The 20,670-nt window shown below is 52.7% G+C and overlaps 1 protein-coding gene across 1 annotated transcript; it reads left to right on the top strand.

Annotated features, from left to right (window-relative positions):
* The first annotated feature begins 6,435 nt into the window (after positions 1-6,435).
* On the top strand, positions 6,436-16,562 carry DACT2 (dishevelled binding antagonist of beta catenin 2). The gene is made up of 4 exons (XM_045865901.3): positions 6,436-6,719; positions 12,048-12,180; positions 13,090-13,332; positions 13,948-16,562. The coding sequence occupies exons 1-4, from the start codon at positions 6,483-6,485 to the stop codon at positions 15,543-15,545; spliced, it is 2,211 nt and encodes a 736-aa protein (XP_045721857.2). The 5' UTR covers positions 6,436-6,482; the 3' UTR covers positions 15,546-16,562.
* Positions 16,563-20,670: the final 4,108 nt, after the last annotated feature.

Below are 20,670 nucleotides of genomic sequence, written 5' to 3'. Positions count from 1 at the left end.
GTGAACAGTAACAGGTAGCAGCAGATTTGCTGTTTGGGAATCAGAGGCATTGGCTCAGGAGGCTGGATTCCTGACATGCACACCCAGGTTTTGGCTGGCTCTCTAAGGCCCAAGAAGTGGTGTTCTCTGTGGGTGTAAACAAAGAAAGATAAAGCTCCTCAAAAATAGACAAGGATTCCAAGTTCATGGAAAATAAAGGATAGGACCAATGAAACAGGAATGAGGTGAAAGGTGGAAAGCCGGAAAAAATACTGACCATCTTCAAGGGAGCCTGGGGCCTTGGTACAAATCCAGTTCTCTGCTGGGGGCCCACAACTGTTCCCTGGGCTCAAACCCATTCTCGGGATCACTTGTGATGGAGGATACCACTTTTTTCTTGTGTGTGAGAGAGAGAGAGCGAGAGCAGAGTCCACTGCTGCTGTGATTTAACAAAGAGCGATGGGGAGAGGGTTGCCTTAGACAAGTGAAAACTAACTTTTCTAGACCCCCTTTCCACATGACACTAGGGACAGGAGACAATGGCAGAAGAAAGAGGTACAAGACACTAAAATCCCCTTTATTTCTCACATTTTAGGACAACCTGAGATTCCATGCATGACTTTTCCTCTCTAACGCCATTCCACATGAGAGCTGTCCTCATTCTCCTCTGCAGAAAGCTCCAAATTCAGATGTAGCCCAAGCGGGCGAGGTGAACCCACAATTTGTTCTGAAGGTCAAGACTACAAACACAATCTAAGATGGGGCGGGACCCAATATTTTCCCAGTAACAAGTTCTTGTCCACCACAAATGAGGTCTGAGCAATGCCAGATGGAGGAAGGAGAGGTCAATGAGTGAAGAGTCCATTTCAAGATAGAAAAAGTAATCTAGTAAATTATACCCAGAATAAATAGACTGAAGCAAATAATGAGGAAAATAGACTGATGGATGACAAAACAAACAAAAACAGAGAGGATCAGCAAAGTTAAAAGTTGGTGCTTTGAAAAAACTGATAAAACTGTTAAACCATTGCTAAGGCTGATCAAGGTGGAGGGAGGGGTGGGAGGAGAGGCAGCACAAATAGCCAAATGATAGGAAAAAAGCTGGGCATGGAGTACACATATTTGATACATATTTACAGACAATATTATACAACACTTATGTCAACACAATTGAAAATATGGACACAATGAGAAAAATCTGGAACAATACATCTGCAACAAACTGACACAAAAAGAAACAGAAAGTCTGAGTAATTACACAGCTATTCAAGGACTTTGGCTCATAATTTAAAACTTTTACACCAAAAAACCCAGGCATAGATGGCTTCATTAATGTTCTACCAAACATTTAGGAATGAAATTATCTTAATCTTACACAAACCCTTACACTGAATATCAAGAAGGAATATTTTCACTCAGTCTGTGAGGCCAGCATAGCACTGATTCTGAAAACCTGAGAAAAAATTCACAAGAAAGAAGGACGGGCTGACCTCACTCCTGAAAACTCTAAAACAAAATACTATCAAACTAAATCCAGCAATATATAAATGGGGAAAATACATCATGACCAAGTTGGTTTATCCAGAAATGCAAAGTTAGCTTTGCATTTGTAAACTGATTAACATAATTCATATTAATAGAAAAAAAAGAAAAAAAATAATATAATCACTTCAATAGTAGAAAATACAGTTGGCAAAATTCAATATCCATTCTAGAAAAAGAAGACAATTTCCTTAATCTGATAAAGAGTATCTACAAAACACATACAGCAAACATCATTTTTAATGGTGAAATGTAGAAAACATTCCCACTGCCCTTGGAAATGATACAAGGATGCTTGACATCATCACTGTTTTGACATTGTACTGAAGGTCCTAGCCACTGCAATAAAGCCAAATAAACAGATACATGAGATAGATAGATAGATAGATAGATAGATAGATAGATAGATAGATAGATAGAAAGAATAACGATGAGAAAGAAAAAATTAAAACTTCCATTAGTCACAGATGATATGAATGTATATGGAAAAAAATCTTAAAAAATCTATAGATAAATTATTCAAGTGAATAAATGAGTTTAGCAAAGTTGTTAGAGACCTTCCTGGTATTTCCATATATCATCAACAAAAATAAAATTTTAAAAGATAACATTGATAATAGTATAAGGAAAAAAACACTAAGAAAAAAGGGATAAACCTCATGAAAGATGTGCAAGATTTTTACACACTAAATTATAAAACATTATTTAGAGACATTAAAAAAATCTTTATAAATAATGGGGTATTCCATGTCCATGGATTAGGAGAAATATTATAAAGACACTATTTCTTTCCAAATGTAACTATAGAGTTAATGTGACCCCCATCAAAATACGAATAGGCTTTTTGTAGAGATCTACCTGTTGATTCTAAAATTTACTTAATATTGTCAAGTGCCAAGAATACTCAAGACACCCTTGAAGAACAAGGTGGGTGAACATGCTCTACTGGGTATCACCATGTCATAAAAAGCCACAATAATTAGGACAAGTGCCAGGATAGGCAAACTAATCAAATAGAAAAGGGAACCCAAAACAGACCTAAATATATTTATGACAAAGGAGGTACTGCATCACAGTTCAAAAAGGACTGTTCTTTTTTTTCCAACAAATACTGCACTAGGATATGTGTTTGAGAAAAAATAGTAATTCCTCCTACCTCATACAATACATAAAAACCATTGTAGGTGGACTATAGATCTAAATTTTAAAAAAAGTGAAATCATACAGTTTCTCGAAGCAGCATTAAATAATATCTTGAAGAGCCTGGATGAGCAAAAATTTCTTTAAAATGGCACAGAAAGGATCAATGATAAATAACAATACAGAAAAATAAAGAGTTTCTGTTCTCCAAAAGACACCATTAAGAGAGTCCACAGATGGAAAGAAGACAGATAACTGAACAAGGGCTCATACCCAGTCTAACCCTCTGTCGGTCTCTCTCTTCTGAAGAAAATGTAAAGGAAGAATCATGAATTTTTTTATAAAGAAAACTAGCATCCAGGACCTTATTCACTACACTCATTATACAGCTGAGCAAACTGGAGGCAAGGGGTCATGGAGCTGAGGTCTCATAAGTTCCACTCTAATGCTGTTTCTCCACTACTAGACAAGATAAGCACACAGAACTGAGAAAACAACAACAGCAACAAATCATAAGATAACCTGAAAAACTCAACAATAAAAATACTCAAGAAACTAGGAATCAAAGGGTATTTTCTCTTCCTGATAAAAAGGCACCTAAGAAAAACCTGCAGCTAACACCAGACCCAGTGGTAAGACTGAATGTCTTCCCAAAATTAGGAACAAGACAATGATACCTGTTGGCACCAATCCTGTCTGACATTGTATTGGAAGTTCCAGGCAATAAGGCAAGAAAAAGAAATCAAAAGGCATCCAAATATGAAAGGAAAAGAGTGAAACTATTTCTATTTCCGGACAACATGATCTTGTAAATTTAAAAAATGCAAGGGAATCCACTAAACATCTACTAGAACTAATAAACAAATTCAGCAAGTTTGCTGGGATCAGTACACAAAATTCAACAGCTTACTTCTATAAATTAGCAATGAACATTCTGAAAATTAAATTAGAAAACATTCCCACTTACAATAGTACCAAAAAAGAATTTTGTAAATATTTTTATTTAGAAATAAATTTAGCAAAAGAAATACAAGCCTTGCACACTGAAAACTACAAAACACTGTCGAAAGAAGTTAAAGAAGACCTAAATATATGGAAAGACGTCCCATGTTTATGGTTCAGAAGACTTAACCTTAACGTAGCAATACTTCTTCAATCAATCAACAGATTCCATGCAATCTCCATCAAAATCCCAGCCAACTTCTTTGCAGAAATTGACCAGCTGATCCTAAAATCCATACGGAAATGCAAGGGACCCAGAATAGCTAAAACAATCTTGAAAAAGAACAAAGTTGGATGACTTACACTTCCCGACTTTAAACCCTACGACAAAGCTACGGTATTCAGAACACTGTGGAATTGGCATAAGAAGGATATATACACCACTATAACAGAACGGAGAATCCAAAAACTGGTTTCCTGGATCAACTGATTATCAACAACAGTCTCAAGACAATTTAATGGGGAAAGAATTGACTTTCCAACAAATGGTAACAGGACAACTGGACATCCACATGCAAAAGAATGGAGTTGGATGCCCACTTCATCTCATGCACAAAAAAATTACTCAAGATGGATCAAAGACTTAAATGCGAGCACTAAAACCATAAAAATACTTAGAAAAAAGCACAGATGTGATCTCTGGCCTTTGGTTGGACAATGTGTCTTAGCTATGACACACCCAGAGCACAGGCAACAAAAGAAAAAATCGGTAAGTTGTACTGCATCAAAATTCAAAACAATTTTGCTGCAAAAAGTGTACGTTTTTGTACACGATCAAGAAAGTGAAATACTACTCCACAAAAGGGAAAAGATATTTGTAAATCTTATATCTGATCATGAAATTGTGTCTAGAAGACATAAAGAATACTTACATCTCAATAATGAAAGGACAACCCAATTCTAAAAACGGTAAAGGATGTAAATACACATTTGTCCAAAGAAGATACACAAATGGCCAATACATACATGAAAATATGCTTCACGTCACTAGCCATAGGGAGATGCAAATGAAAATCACAGTGAGATAGCACTTCTTCACACGTACTAAGATGGTTACAAGCAGAAGGACGAATGCTCGCATGGGCATGGTGATACTGGGTCCTCCATACGCGCTGCTGAGAATGTAACAGTCTGTCCACAGTTTGGCTCTTGTGGACATTGCTGCTACAAACAGTGGGGTGCAGGTGCCCCTTCCGATCACTGTGTTTGTATCCTTTGGATAAATACCAAGTAGTACAATTGCTGGGTCCCGGGTAGCTCTATTTTTAGAGTGTTCTCCAGAGTGGCTGCACCAGTTTGCATTCCCACCAACAGTGTAAGAAATGTCCACCGACAGAGGAATAGATAAAGAAAATGTGGTGGAATGGAATATGACTCAGCCATCAAAAAGAATGAAATCTTGCCATTTGAAAGGATATGGATGGATCTAGAGGGTATTATGCTAAGCGAAATAAGTCAGTCAGAGAAAGACAGATACCATATAAAACAGAACAGATGAACATAGGGGAAAGGAAGGAAAAATAAAATAAGACAAAACAGAGAGGGAGGCAAATCATAAGAGACTCTTAACTCTAGGGAACAAACTGAGGGTTGCTGGAGGGCAGGTGGGTGGGGGATGGGGTAATTGGGTGATGGGCATTAAGGAGGGCACGTGATGTAATGAGCACTGGGTTTTATATGCAACTGATGAATCACTAAATCCTACCTCTGAAACTAATGAAAACAAATAAACAAATAAATAAATAAAAGCAGTCTGTTAGGCCTTCAAAAGATCTAACAAGAGTAGCTCCCTACTCCGAGGTCTATACCCCAGGGAAGTGAAAATATACTTCCAGCTAAAAGTTAGCACCTGAATGTCCATAGCAGATTATTCATAGTAGCCAAAAAGTGGAAACACCCCAAATGTCCACCAATAAATGATTGGATAAATAAAAGTGGTCCATACAATGGAATATTAGCTACCAATAGAAAGGAATGAAGGACGGAGGAACACTACAGCCTGGAGGAACCAACCCAACAGGAAAGAAGCCAGTCACAAAGGACTATGTAAGGTATGATTCTACCTACTGGAAATTTCCAGAACAGGCACATTAGTGGTTCCTCAGGATGGGGATGTAGAGGGGAAATGGAGAGTGAGGCTAATGGGTAGATGGTTTCTTCTGGGAGTGGTGAAAATGTTCTAAAATTGATCGTGGAGATAGTTGCACAACCTTGTGATGGTTGTGAACGTAGGCGGAACCACTGAATTGTACACTTTAAATAGGTGCATTGTAATGATACATGCATTGCACCTCAATAAAGCTATTATTACCAAAAAAAAAAAAAACAAAAACAAAAACGGGGGGGTTCCCACTGCAGATATACATTAGGTAAAGTGGATAATACGTTTTTCAAATCTATAACAAGCTTCAAATGGTCACATGGTCCTTACAATGTGGTACCGTCCCAAGACTTTATCTTAATTTCTTTAAAAAACTTAACCTTGCACCGCGTTTGTTCCCCTTTGGGCCCCTTCCGACTCCCCCGCTGGGGTCCTCCCTCTCCTTTGGTCCCCTCCGGACTCACCGCAGGACCTGGGTCGCAGGGCCCCCAAGGGCGCGGGGCTCCGACTACGGGGCGGGCCCGGGGGCGGCCGCTGCGACCTCGGGGCGTGTGCAAACACCGCCCTCCGCCGCCCCCGATAGGTCCCACCCCACCTTGGAGACCTGCGGGGCGGAGGCGGGGAGGAGCGGCGCAGGAGGCCCGCGCGCGGCCGGTGCTCGGAGGCGGCTCCGGGAGGCCGGGCGGGCCGGGCAGGCTCGGGGGAGGCCGGGCGCGGGATGTGGGCGCCGAGCGGCCCGCAGGGGCCCGCGGGCTGGGACCGCCGCAGGGTGGGCGCCCGGCTGCGCGCCGCGCTCGCCGGGCTGCACGAGCTGCAGGGGCTGCGCGCCACGCAGCAGGCGCGCGTGCGGGGCGCCCTGGCCCTGCAGCCCCCGCCGGGGCCCGCCGCCCCCCGCGGCCCCTGCGCGCCCGAGCCGCGGCTGGAGGCGGCGCTGGGGGCGCTGCAGGAGCAGCTGGTAAGGAGCGCGGGGCCCGGGGGCGTTGGGGCGCGCGGGGAGGCGGCGAGCCGGGCCACCTGGTGCGGGCAGCGCGGCGGCTGGGCTGTCCGACTGACTGGAGGGCGCCCCTTGGGATTTCGGGGGACGCAGTTTGGGTTCAGACGAGACGGCCGCGGACGCCCGAGGGACAGGCTCCTGTTCTGAAAGGCGCCCCGGGGCTGCTCCCGGGGCTGCCGCCGTCCCCGCGCAGGCAGGCTTTTAGCGTGCGTCCTGTGCGACTTCCGGCGCTGCTCTGATAAGAGCGCACTAAGTCGGTTTCTCCTGGCGGGGCTTGCTTGGGAGCCTGGCGTCAGACCCGGGACACAGGTGTCCCTGCTGCGCAGGCTCGGGAACATGGCCCGCGTGCTCGGCGCAGCCCGAATTGTCCCCATAACGTGCTCAGGTTAAATGGGGTCCGGTCATTGAACAAAATAGTGAGGAAAGCATGTGTCCCGTGAAAGCTTCTTCAACTTTAAATTGTAGCCTAACCTGTAAAACGAGGCGTGGCCTCTGAGTCCCAGAGGCCGTGATACCGGGGACCCTCCTAGGATTGCTTCACCTTTGTGTCTCCTGGCTACCCGGCCTCCTCCAAATGCCAGCACCTTGTTACAGGGTTGAAGACGCTCAGATGGTTGCTCCTCCCTTTTTAATCAGCTGCAGGCTTTCTCTTCGTGTACTGGAAAAAACTCAGAGTTTTTTCAGGATTGCAGTATGTTTTAAAGGAAAAATGAAAAGGCTGTATGGAAACATTCCTATCTGATGCAGTTAATTCTAGTCCTCTTAAAGTGGAATTTTTTAAATTTAGAAATTCAAATCTGTTCCGTTTAAAAGCTGCTGGCGGTCTTCACAAAGCAGCCCAATGATTCTGCAGCCTTGCTATCAGCTTAGCTCCCTCCGGTTACCGGCTTGTTGGGTGTTTCTGGATTCCAGAATCTGGAAGATGCCTCCCAGGACTCCGGACCCATATGCAAAAAGCAGGCGGAAGGTGGAGGGAGAAGAACCTGGGCCCTGACTATGCAGCCTCCCCTCTGCCTGTGATTGAGCTGCCCCACAGAGGGCAGGAGCCGGCTCTGGAGGGGGACCGTCCCCGTGTTTTACCGCCCTTAGTGGTCTGCCCCGGTTCCCCGCGTGTCCGCACCTCGAGCTCCGCGGCACACAGCCGCCTACAGAGATGCGTGGCTCCCGGGGAAGGGCCAGGAGCTGCTGAGATGCTGGCCTGAATGCTCCTCAGCGGGGCAGGAGCACAGCTGGCGATTAACTTGACTTAAGTAATACACAAATCAGACTTGCGAGTCCTCAGCCTCTAATTACAAGTAGCCTTTGGAAGAGATCAAACAGGTTTCTTTGTTTAATTTTTTTTTTTTTAATGTGCGGACCAGAAGGAACACGCAGACTTTGTCTTCAAACTTTGTTCTTGGTGTGGATTATGTGATCAAAAGAGAAGAATAATTGAATTTGTGTGACATCAGCTAGGGCTTAACACTTAACATCTTCTTGCAGGGAAAACAATAGGAGTAATACTAGTTCCGTGATGAAGAGTATAATCAAAAGCCTTTCATCCGCAGCGCAGTTGCAGACTCGCAGCGCCCGCTCCCTCAGGGCCCCTCCCAGTCCCGCACTGGCACGGAGCAAGCGTCAGCATTCAGGTGTGAAGACAGGAAGGGCTTGGATCCTGCCCCTGGGCAGCTTTGTCCTGCAGGAGTTCACCCGTGAGAATGAACCTGAGCGTTTCTGGGGATTTAAACTGCAATTAGGAACTTAGCAGAGTTAGCACGTTAACACTTACCCAAATGGGCTGCACCTAAAGTCACAAAGGAACATGCAGTAGGTGCTTAATAAGTATTTGGTGAGCAAATAAAGGCGCGACTTCCGTTGCTCTAACAGAAGAGAACGTTTACCGTCTCCCTGGTCTAGATTTCTGAGCCAGTGATACCCCGTGCCCTCTGAGCGGGGCAGCTGCTTCTCCCTGGCCAGCCCTGTGCTTCTGTTGGTAACTCCAGGGAGATGGGCCATCCCTGAGAAGTGGCCGCCGTCCCCGTTTCCTAGGAGTTAGGTGCCCGGCGACATGGCCATGGCCTGTGATGCCCCAGAGGAGGCCGGAAGCTCCACCTCCCAGCAGGAGGTGCCCTGAGGTGCAAGTGAAGAAAGGTTCTGGGGACCCCGCGGTGAAATCTTACCCTGCAGAATTTCTTGGGAGCTGACTTGGCCGGTCATGACTTGTCCTAAGAGTGACAGCGTGCGGTGATTGCTTCTCACTCGCAGGGTCTGGCATTAAATCCTGCAAGAGCAGGCTGCCTCCGCAGCGGTTAGCATGAGGTCGGCTGTGTTCCCTGGACTGGCCGTGTTTGCTTCCTGAACTCACAGGGGCGTGAACTTGCTCAAGGTCACCAGTGAGGGCAGGGCATCCCCAGGACTGTGCCAGGCCTCCATCCAGTACTCGCGAGGCTGATCTGTGCCCCGGGGCCTTTGCTATTGATTGGTGGACCTCTTTTGCAGCGTGGCGGTAATGTTTGCCCGCATACAGGGCCCGGGGGTAGACAGGGCCCGGGGGTAGACACGGCAGTCATGTCTGTCCTGTTTCCTTTGCATACTCCCAGCTTTTGAGGAAGGAAAAAAGGTTCAGGTTTAGACGCCATGGGTGTATCCTGAACTTGAGGGCATTTTTCCTTTTTGTCCTTTGGGTCTGCCCTAAAGGTTTGAGGAGACCAGAATGCTGAGTCGTGGATGGAAACCAAAGACAAGTGGAAATCAGATGGTTCTCTTATGGTACATAAAGTAAACATTTCAGAGAGAGGGATAAGCTGAGTCTTTGTTTTTAATGGCATTCCCTGGATTGCCGTTCTCAAGCTTCTTGCCTCTGTGAGAACCCTTTGCATTCCCTGGGAGGCTTGTCCAGACGCAGGCTCCCAGGTGTGGCCAGGATCCCAGGAGTCTGCATTTACGCTCAGGCGATCCCACCTCCTGGGGAAGTGTGCGCTCCCTTCCCCCCTCAGCCCCTTACAGGGGCTGGGGGGATTCTGACACTGTTCGCTGCCCTGATAGTGAGCCTGGATGCTGGGGACAGAGGTGGGAAGGAGGGGGCCCCCCAAACTTGCTGGCTCTGACGGGGATGCATGTGGCTGCCACGGTCCCGTTCACCCAGCACTGACGTGTCTGTAACATTTTGTCTGCAGAAGAAATATGTGGAGAGAGATGCTCTGTGGCTGGGTTGCCGTGGATTATGCTCTGTCCTGGTCACAGACCGAACTTAAGACGATTAGCACAAAGTTAGATGCCAAGAAGGAGTTAATGAAGAGCAGAGACGTACAACCCCAAGGGAGGGACGGGGGGAAGGGTTAACGAGGACAGTGTAAATCCTGGGTGGCGAAGCCCTGTGGACAACGAGCGGGCAGGTCCTGAGGATGCGGTAAATCATCTGCGAAACCCCAACAGCACGTGTGCCTGTGGCCTCTGGACATTAATCAGAAACCACCCACCAAAGGCCTGGCTGGCCAAACATTAATCACCAAGCAGTTAGTCTCAGCACAAACACACAGAGGTGACTCTTTTTTGTGGAAGGAAGGACGCGAACTGGGGCATCAGAGGTGCCCTCTTCCTTCAGAAGGACGAGAACATTGTGATTTGGAAGAGAAGAGGTCGGATCGGTTTGTAAGCATCGAGGTGTGACCTAACAGAGGAACTGACTTTTCTGTTGGCACAGTGGGTGGCCTTACTCTATGACAGGAAAAGAAAAGTCAGTTGCAGAAGAAAGGCACAAGTCCCCTTTGCCTGAATCGAGTGTTCTTTACGGGGAGGGTCGTTCGCAGAAGCCCATCTTTGCATACCTCTCTCTCTGCTTTTCACCTGGGTAATGTTTTCCTTTGTAAAAAATATTCAGAGTAAGAAGCCAGATGTTTAGGCTGGACTGGATGGTTCGGGGATTATAAAGTTTATATTAAAGTCAGGACTGGTTTTTGCTGTGATATGTTTACAGGTGGTGTTGTGGCTTCGAGACTCTGTTGCTGTAACACGTGGAGCTTGCTCTCAGAGCCCTGGATGGGGTCCTGGAGCAGAGGGGAGTTGGGCACGGTGGCCCGGGGAGGTGGCCCGGGCATGGTGGTCCAGGGAAGGTGGTCTGGGCCTAGTGGCCCAGGGAAGGTGGCCTGGCGTGCACCAGGCACTGTATCAGGCCCTGGGCTTCTCACCCACTTCACCTTCCTGGGCTACTATCTGGTCGCTGTGCCCACGTGACTTCCTCGTAAGAATCAGAAATGACTGCGACCTGCTTCCCTCTTGGACTGCATCCTCATAGGACTGAGATTACTGAAGTAATTAGGAGGCTCGGGAATTCCTCACTTTCTGTATTAAATTTGAGACACAACTAATCATTTTCTTAAACAGGGTGGACCACATAATTACATTCATTCATTATTTTCCTTAAACTTAATTGTTGATAAAAATAAGAAATTTATGCAGCACACCTTGAAAACGGTGTTGTTTTATAATGGAAAGAAGAAAATCAGTATTTATGAAGCACTCAGTGCTAGTTGCCATACTTACATATATTTACGTGTGGGAATGTGTGCGAATACGTATTCTGAGCATTAACCGCATACACATGTTTTATGTGCATTATATAATTACACACACATATGTTCGGCTAATGCTCTTAATAACCCGTTTACGGCTGAAGCCTGGAGAGGGTAGAGCCTCAGGGCAGAGCTAAGATGTGAACCTCTACCGGAAGATTCTCGGGCAGATTTTTGAGGCTCGCTGGGTGCAGGCACTGTCCCCTCCTGCCGGGCCTCTGCCCTGTCCCTGAGGGCTCTTCTCCTAGAAGAGCCAGCTGTAAAGGGGGCGATACGCAGAAGGGGCCTTTTTCTCTCCTGGGGAATTTCCTAGGCCCTTGAAAAGTCCGGGGGTCACCCAGGGCCTGCTGAGTAAAAGAATATGGCACAGGAGTGTGGGAAAGTAGGTTCTTACATAAAACTCAGGGAACAGCGGCTGAACGCGTCGTCTGTGCCACATGCAAGAGTAGGTGCTTTGGATCCTGAGCTTATGCTCAGACGCTGTATCAGTCTCCTTATAAAGAAATACGTAGCTGAGAATTGCTGATTTTTCCAAAAGTCTGCAGTTGCGGGTGGGAAACCGGTTGGCGGGGGAGGGGTGACCGGAGGGCAGGGGAATTGGTTCGGGGGATGGGTACAGAGTTGCTGGAGCCTGTGGATTGTGGAGTTTACGTCGCAGGCCCAGTGCCGACGTCCCGTGGGGCGTGGAGCTTGCGTTCTGCCCTCGGACAGCGTTATTTCTCACGCTCTCCCTTCCTAGAGCCGCTTACGACACCAGGACGCCGGCCTGAAGACCCGCTGGGAGCAGCTGGACCGGCGGATGGGTGAGCTGCAGCTGGACGTGCGCCGACCCTGCAGCGAGGTGGCCGACAGCGACAGCAGGCCCAGCTCAGGTAGCCTGCGCCCCGGGGACCGCACACGTGCGGGGCCGCCCAGGCTCCCGGGCCCAGCTCAGTGAGGGCGGCCCCGGCCTGGAGAACCCGTTCCCGAGGAGTACTGGAAATGCACCCCTTCCCTCCTTCTCCCTAAATGTGCTTCGGGAAAAGGGGAGTGTGCACGTAGGGTGTGTTCGTGGAGAGCCTTCCTGATGGACGAAGCCGCCGTGAGTGTCTCACCTCTGGGCTGACACAGATTCGGGGCCGTGTTCAGGTTGGAGTAACAGGGAGGTTGTGAAGAACTGTGTTATGAGACCACAGTCTGCAGGTGTATCCAGTCTCAATTCTGCATAGTCTGTCAGAGAAGGGGGTCAGGACACTGTCCCCTTGCCCGCTGCCCGTCTGTCCCTTGCCCTAGAGCCGCGAGAAGATTGTTCTGGAGCCGTTCCGACCCTCCTGGTTCAGGGCACATCATCCCGCCTGGCCAGAGCCTGGTGCACGGCCACCCCAGGAGCCCACGGACAGCGTTGTTTACTGTTTCTCTTTCTGTAAATTTGCAAAACCACGGCCTGGTCTGGGTGTGTGATGCGTGTGTCGGGGTCCGGGCTAAAGGCCTGCAGCACGCTGCCCTTCCTCTGAGCTGCAGGCACCGGGGAGGGAGGGACAAGGACGCCAGAGGCCTGGCCCCGTAGGAGAGGGAAGCCACTTGCCCAGGAGGGGGGCACGCTGGTGGGGGGACATGGGCAAAGGGGGCTCCCACGGACCGTGTTCACAGGGCAACAGTGGACAGTAATGGGGAGCCCCCGGCCAACGTCTCCAGTGCCCGCCTTGCTGAGATCCGGAGCCCCCCTGAGCACCGGGACCTGCTCAGGCAGGAAAGGGGCCGCTGCGCCGGGGTCGCTGACCGCCTCCACTCACCCCGTCTAGGCTTCTACGAGCTGAGCGACGGAGGCTTCTGCTCCCTGTCCGCCTCCTGCACATCCATGTGTAGTGACCGCATGTCCTCCTCCTTGGGCACTTTGCCGCCAGCTGACCCCACGGCCAGGCCCGACGCAGGGGACTGCCGGCCCCGGTCGGCTGATGAGACCACTGTGCATGGAGCGCCCCCGCCCGCCTGGGGCCCCCAGGCCACGGAGGAGGGCATGTCCCGGCCCAGGCCCGTGTCTACAGGTAAAGGAGAGCTGGGAAGGGTGGGACGCCCCATCCAGGTGGTGGGGGCGGCTGGGGGCGGCTGTCCCACCACCGAGCACAGAGCGGCGAAGCCCTGTGTGCATCTGGTGCTGGTCCCACAGGTACTCTATAGGCTTTTTTTGGTTTTGGGATGGAGACAGGAGTACTTCTATTCATTACAACAAGTCTGTTGTGATTAAAAGCATTTTTTTCTTATGATTTAAGTGGACATCAGAAAGTTATTTTAAAAACCCTTCCAGAGCCCTTACACACCTTGACGGGTACCTGTCTGTAATTGGAATGGACACAGCACCCAGAGTGACCCAAACCTTGGGTGAATGAGGGCATTGAAATGATAGATTTTGAGTCCAGGCTTTACCTTCAAGCTGCGGCAGAGAGGGGAGACCAGAGCAGGTGTTGGAGTTGGCATGCAAGCAAGCCCCCTCTGCAAGCTCGAGTCCCGGCGTCGGCATGCACGGTGGGCCGCTGTCCCTGCCGGCCTCCCCCCAACACCTGCACAGGGTACTGCACCCTCGTGGCGCTGCGTGGAAGGTGACACTGAGACCACGCTGGGGTCTCCACAGTTCACCTGTTGCTCATTTTTCTCATTCCCAGGTGATCTGGAAAGAGTCCTGCCGTCTGAGGTGGTGCTCCAGAAACCCAGCGCACACCCCAAGTCCACTTCCGTTCTCTGCCACGGGATGGACCCCAAATACCAGCGTGACCTGGTGTCCAAGGGCGGCAGGGAGGTGTACCCATACCCCAGCCCCCTGCACGCTGTGGCGCTGCAGAGCCCTCTCTTTGCTCTGCACAAGGAGGCCCTGCAGGGTCATGGCCACTCGCCCTCTAGGGAGCCCCTCCCCAGCCCCGCGGCCCTGGGCCCCATCCGGACTGGACCTGTCCTCGAGGCTGGTCCAGCTGCAGCCTATACAGACAGGCTGCTGAAGCTGCAGGCCCGAGGGACCCCCCCAAGGGGCAGTGTGGGTGAGCAAGGACCCTCAAGACGTGAGACGCCCCCATCCCCGCGGGAGCATGGTAGCCAGGGAGCGGACGGTGAAGGTGGCCTGGAGAAGCTGGTGTGCGCCCCAGGGAGAGCAGGGACAGGTGGGATGGCTCAGAGCGGGGACAGCAGCAGGGACAGCCTCAAGCAGCCGGGACCTGCGCCCCTCGCAGCCACCCCACACCCCAGCAGCCTTCCAGAGGAGGAACCCAAACCCCCGAGTGGCCGCGTCCGTGGGGAGACCATGCGGGGCTCCCGTCAGTCGGGGCATGGGCCAGCCCCCTCTCCCCGCCCCCAGGCTCAGCAGCAGGCTCTCAGCTTCCAGGACAGCACAGTCCTGTTGCCCACCAGGAGGGGGGGCAGGGAGAGCCCCACGCTGGCCCCAGGGCGCTGTGCCCGGCCCCCATTTGCTGACAGCGGAGCGTCCGCCCTGGGGCTGAAAACAGGCCACCCCAAGACAAAGTCTGTGAAGATCAAGAGAGGGTCCAGTGACAAGGTGCTGCGGTTTGGGGGGCAGCCATTCCCCGGGGGGGCCCTCGCAGCCCCCCTGTTGCCCCCCGAGTGGGGGGAGGATCCCAGGAGGAGGCCCACCCTGCCGGGGACGGCGCCCAGCCGGTCCTGCTCTGAGCCCAGACTCTACCCCGTGCCCCTCCTGGTGCCCCTGGTAGTGGCCCGACGGGAGGGTCTCCGGGCCCCCACCCAGGCCTCGTTCCCCTTGGAAGCAGCTGCTCTGGCAGCGGCTGGGGGGCAGGTGCGGAAGAAGCAGCGCAGGTGGCTGTCCTCCGTGGAGATCTCAGGCAGCCTGGGGCCCCACAGGCCGGCGGCGAGCAGAGCGGGGGGCCCACGGCCGGTGTGTGCCCGCGCCAGGCCCAAGCTGCCCCGCCAGGACGCCCGGGTCGAGAGCGAGTCGGAGGGCTCTGAGCAGTCGGCCGAGGGCGCCTCCCTGCTCCACTCCACTGTGGCCGAGAGCAGCGAGGACGGGGCGAGCGACCGCACCACCAGCCGCTTTGGGGACCAGGAGTCCAGCAGCAGTGACCCGGAGGCCGGGGCCTGGCCTCAGGCGTGTCCCCCGCAGCCCCCGAGGGCCCCAGGCGCCCGCAGGCCACCCCTGCCCCCGGTGCCCAAACTGTGTCGCATCAAGGCCTCCAAGGCCCTGAAGAGAAAGATCCGAAGGTTCCAGCCGGCGGCGCTCAGGGTCATGACCATGGTGTGAGGCCCACGGGAATCGGCTGAGCGCCTCCCTGGCCGCGCAAGGGACGAGGGTCCCAGGGGAAGCCATCCTCCTGAGGACCCGCGGGTGAGCGCGTGACCAGCACAGACAGGCCCTTCCCTGGCTAAGGACCAGGCTCTCACGTCGTTGGCTGTTCAGGATGTGGATGTGGGTGTGTGTCGTCTTGCTAGCATGGATTATCTCTGACGTCGCTCAGAAGAGGGGGTGAAGTGGGTCCCCTGGGCTCGCCCCGTGGACCGCAGTGGCTCTGGTGAGCGTTGGCCCCAGCGGAGACTGGTAGAGACTGCAGTCCCACCCACCGACTGCCCCTGTGTCAGCGTCTTCCCGGGGCGGGCGTCCCACCAGGCTTCCGGGGTGTCTGCCTTGTAGTCCTGGTGGTCCCCCCCACCCCCACCGTCCCCTGGCCCCCGGCCCTGTTCTGCGTGGGTTGGGCACCGTGGTCACCCCAGTCCTAAACCATGACTCCCAAAAAGCATTCTCCTAAAGGGCCGGTTGGAGGACAGTCCTCGAGAAATCAGGGTGTGAATCCCACGGTAAGCCCTCCCCATGAATAAATACGCAGATCACGCCCTTGTCTTCACTAGCCCATCTCCTCGTGAGCTGCCGGCTCCTTCCTGCTCGCACACAGTAGGCCTTCAGTCAAGCCTGACTCCCCACCACGTGGGCGCCCTCACCGGGGGTGGGAAGATGCATTTCCCAAACTCTGGGTCCAGTACACAAAACAGCATAAAAGTGTTTTTGAAGGGGTGCCCGGCTGGCTCAGTCTGTGGACCATGCAACCCTTGATCTCAGGGTTGTGAGTTCGAGCCCCGCGTTGGCTGTAGAGATTACTTAAAAATAAAATCTTTTAAAAAAAAAAGTGTTTTTGAAAAAATAACCTTTTTTGGTGTTCATTGAAAGTGCCCCTCAACTTTTCCGGGTTTTCAGGGAAGCTGCCTGCTGAGTATCGCAACATTTCTAATTCCTGAAGCAGCTCTATCTTGAATCCCTCCCAGCGGCCCCAAAGTGCTTCCCTGGGCCTGGGGCCAAAAGAACAAGCGGGGGCGTCTACACCACGGAGCCTGGGTGGCTGGGGACCTCAGCCCCTCCCCGGGGCTAAATGCACGGTTGGCCAGAATGGGGAGCTGAGCTAATCATCTCCCCAGAACTTGGGAAGGAAAAACAGTAAGAAAACCAGCCAAAATGTTGGTAGATTTATGGACATTCATGTAACAAGCGGCCATTTCAGGATGCAGTTTAAAGAGCTAAACATTTTAAAAAGTGATTGGCATTTTAGAACAAAGGCTGGCCCGTCGGGGTGGTGACGCGGAGCAGGACGCAGGGGCTGCCTTGTGTAGAACCTGGGCGACGCAGGTATTTCAAAAAGACAGAAATCAGGCATTTCCCGAGTCTGGGTGGAATTCCCACTCGGGCTTCATGGAATCAGCTTACGAACAGGAGAGAGGGTCTTCCTAAGCTTTTTAGAAACTGCTTCTGCAGTTGAACTCAAACCCACCCCTGATGCGATGTTACCCAGGACACTCTAAGAGCGGTCTAATTCTTAGCCACATGGCACACGGGGGGATGGGAACACGGGTTTGCCAGGATTCCTGGCGGGGGGGGCTCTGGGGACAGGGTTTCCGTCCGTCCCCACGGTGTGCCTGGGCATCCGAGCAGGCCGTTCTGGAGAGATAGCCGTGGGCTTCCGTCCATGGGGCACACTCCGCTCCCCGATGTCATCCCTGGCATGTGTTGGAGCTTTGCACACCCAAAGGGCTTCGGAATCACTAGCTGGCAATGGCAGACTTCTCTCCCATCCTCCACAGTCCCACCCATCCTGGCACCACAGGGACAGGACCGCCAGGCCGTGTGCCTCCGGCCGGGACACCTGGACTCTGCGATGAAGGGGATGCCGTGGGTTCGGGACCCCTGGGGCTGTTAACCCAAGACAGAAGGTGACACTGAAGGGAACAAAGGCCTTTATTTGGGGTGTCAGGCCGCAGCTCGGGGAGCATGGGGCCAGAAACGGATCCCACTTGTGTTGGGAGAGCAAGGGGTTTTATGAGAAAGCAGGAAGACGTAATTCTGTGATTTCGATGACAGAGAGAAAACTGCTGATTTGGTGCTGACCAGTGGTCAGCTTCGTCTCTCCCACTGCTGGTGACCATCTGGTCCTAACTAGCTCCAAACACCCTGTGGCTGTGGCCTCAGTGGGGCAGAGGGTCCTCGCGATCACAGGTCAGTCTCTCCCTCCCTCCCTCCCTCCCTCCGTCTCTCATCTCTCCCTGTCTCTGTCTCTGCCCCGCCCTCTCTCTCACCTGGAGAGATGTAGACACACACCTCAGTCTGCCCAAGGCCACAAGCTACCTGCTTGCTAGGGTGCTTGCATTTACTCTCAGGCAGGTTTGGAGTCGAGAGACGTAATCCGAGAAGCCTTGTCCTCCTGGGGCCCAAACGCCTTGAGGACCCCAGGAACACAGCCCGGCTGCACTGTTAGGGCCTGCAAGGTCCGAGCTGTTTTCGTGACCTCCCCGGGCTTGCTTCCTCCTTAGTCCCTCGGGGTTCGGCTTGAGGGGCAAACCGACCGTGTTGAACAGGGGCCTGGCCACAGTGGGCTCACCATACTGGGGTCCTGTCTGCAGAGCGGCCCCACAGCTGGGCGGTCGGGAGAAGGCTTTGGGCAGGAGAGGGCAGAGCAGGTGTCCCCTCCAGGGTGAGGAGCCTACGTGGTCTCTGGCCCCTTCCGGAGCGACACCGCGCTCTGGGGAAGTACTTTAACACACAGTCACCATTCAGAGTCGCTGATAAGGACCCAGTGTGAGTGCCGCCGCTGAGCCTACATTTTGCAAGTAGAGCCTCTACAAATTCGGAGAAGGGCGCTCAGCGAGGCAGACGGCCCAGGACACCGTGTGCGGACCTGAGGACCCATCGAGGCCGACGTTGTAGCAAGCCCCTTACCTGCCTGGGTACTGTTTATTTCTAGCACTGCGGTCGTAACTGCTCGGGGAGGGGAAGTGAAGCAGGAGAACCCACCTGCAAAAAGCATGGCCTGCAGCACTCGGGGGGGGACTTGGGGGGGGGGTCGTGTGCATTGAAGACAGATGAGCTATTTCCCTTTCCCTAAAGCATTTCTTAAAAAAGACAATACAGTTTGACATTTTGGATCATTAGAAATCATTTGTAACTTCTACCATGATTAAAATACAAATACTTTAGCCAAAACCAAATAATAAACTAGATTCTAAGGATTAAAGTCAAGCTAAGGTAGAAATTGGATATATAAGAGTCGTTAATTATTTATAAAAATTAGAAAAAAGTGTAATTACGTCAGAGAAAATGTCCCACTATATTTCCACATATTGTGTCATCTGAGGAAACAGAAAGTTTGCCTTTTATTGTGGACTGAATGTCTGTCCCGCGGTGTGCCCGAGCTTGGAGGGGCCTGGGGGGTGCGGGCTGGGGGGAGGAGGTCAGGCGAGCACACCCCGAGGTGGCAGCACCTGCCGGCCGGAGAAACCAGCCCCAGGGCCCCTGGAGCAGGACCCTGGCCTCGGCCTGTGGGAGAAGGAGAGTCTGTGTGTCCTCACGGCCGCCCCTCCGCTCACTCAGGCGGAAAGTGCGGGAGCGGGGAGAGCACTCAGCACCGCGGGCTAAAGACACTTATGCATCCCAAATATCTCTCTTGTGATCAGGGTGGTAGCGGGGACCAACCAGAGTCTGAGTCTTCAGTCAGCCAGCCAAGCGCATTTACGGAGCACCTACTGTATACGGGAAGTGGCTGCTGTGTGGGGGGAGGGGAAGGTCAGCTCTGGGAGCTGTGTCTCCTTGGGGGAAACAGGCATGACCGAGGGACTGACGGCGGGGCGGGGGGGCGATGCACTCACAGGCTTCCCTGGGCCGGGCAGCGTGGAGGGAACACGAGGCAGAGCGGAGATTTACCCCGCAGACCGATGGAGCTGGGGGGGAAGGGAGGCTGGCAGGACCCGGGGGGCCCTCAGGGTGGCCCAGCATGCAGAGAGGACTCCGAGGCGGGAGCAGGCAGGGGCTGCAGCAGAAGGGGGTCCTGGGGCAGAGACCCAGGGCAGGCCGGGCAGCGGAGACCCCAGTGCAGAAGGGGCTCAGCGGGGAGGCCTGGGGAAGCCAGCAGGCACAAGGAGGGGGCTCCGTGTGATTGGGTGGGGAGCGCCTGTGGGTTTCTCTGGTTGGCTCTGACGCGGGAGCAGGGACAGAAGCCACAGGGCAACTGCCATTTGGGGCGGTTTGCTACAGAAACTACTGTCCAGCCTCCCGAACGGTCAGTGCAGACAGCCGCCGACTCCCCGCGGGCCTGAGGAGGCAGCTGGCCTCCAAGCCGGTTTCTGGGCAGGCCACGGCGGGCTGCGGGGCAGAGCTCCATCGGGACACCAGGCCGTGCCACCGTCCATGTGTACGGCCACGGAGAACACAGGAGGCTCGTGTCCGGAGAGGCCCATTACCGAGCTGCACTGACCTGGGGCCAGGAAGGGGCCCGCAAGGATGCGAAGGGCCCCCGCCAGGGGCGTGCGGTGGGGCCAGGGCCAAGGGAGGGGTCGCGGAGGTGCCATGCGCGTGACCAGACACGCAAAGGCTGGCGGGTCTGTGGGGGGAGCCCTCCGTCTCCCTCAGAAGACCCCGCACAACAGCGATGCAGACGAGAGAGACCAGGGGCACGTCCAATGTCACTCACTCGTCCCCAGGGAGAACTCTGAACTCTTGCTGAAACAGGAGTGCATCCATCCTCCCAGAAATAAGAACCGGCATTTCTGTTTCCATTTTAAGATGTTTTGTCCTTTTCTTTCATTTTTTTTATTCCATCTTGTTTCCACTGTTAGATTCTTTGCAGCCGTGACCGCCTAACCGAGGATAAAATTCACTGCACACCACTTACTTCAGTGAGCTTCAGCCCCACCTTCCTTATTTTCCCCCATCTCCACCTGCTGTCCCATTTGGGGTCACAGGGTCCATCTCAGATTCGGGTCCCTGAGCTCTCCCCCCTGGGGGACCCGTGGTGGTGGCCACGTCTCGTCTGGGACCTGGGACAGCAGCATGCCCGCCGCCGCCACGATCCGGCTCATCCCAGAGCCGGCCCGCGCCGACGGACACTCATGCT

Source organism: Mirounga angustirostris, unplaced genomic scaffold (assembly GCF_029215605.1).
Source record: "Mirounga angustirostris isolate CCGP_5_RB_7025 unplaced genomic scaffold, mMirAng1.0.hap1 SCAF_8, whole genome shotgun sequence".
Lineage (NCBI taxonomy): Eukaryota > Metazoa > Chordata > Mammalia > Carnivora > Phocidae > Mirounga > Mirounga angustirostris.
The sequence above is the reverse complement of the archived record's forward strand: the minus strand, read 5'-3'. Positions and strand labels throughout refer to the sequence as shown.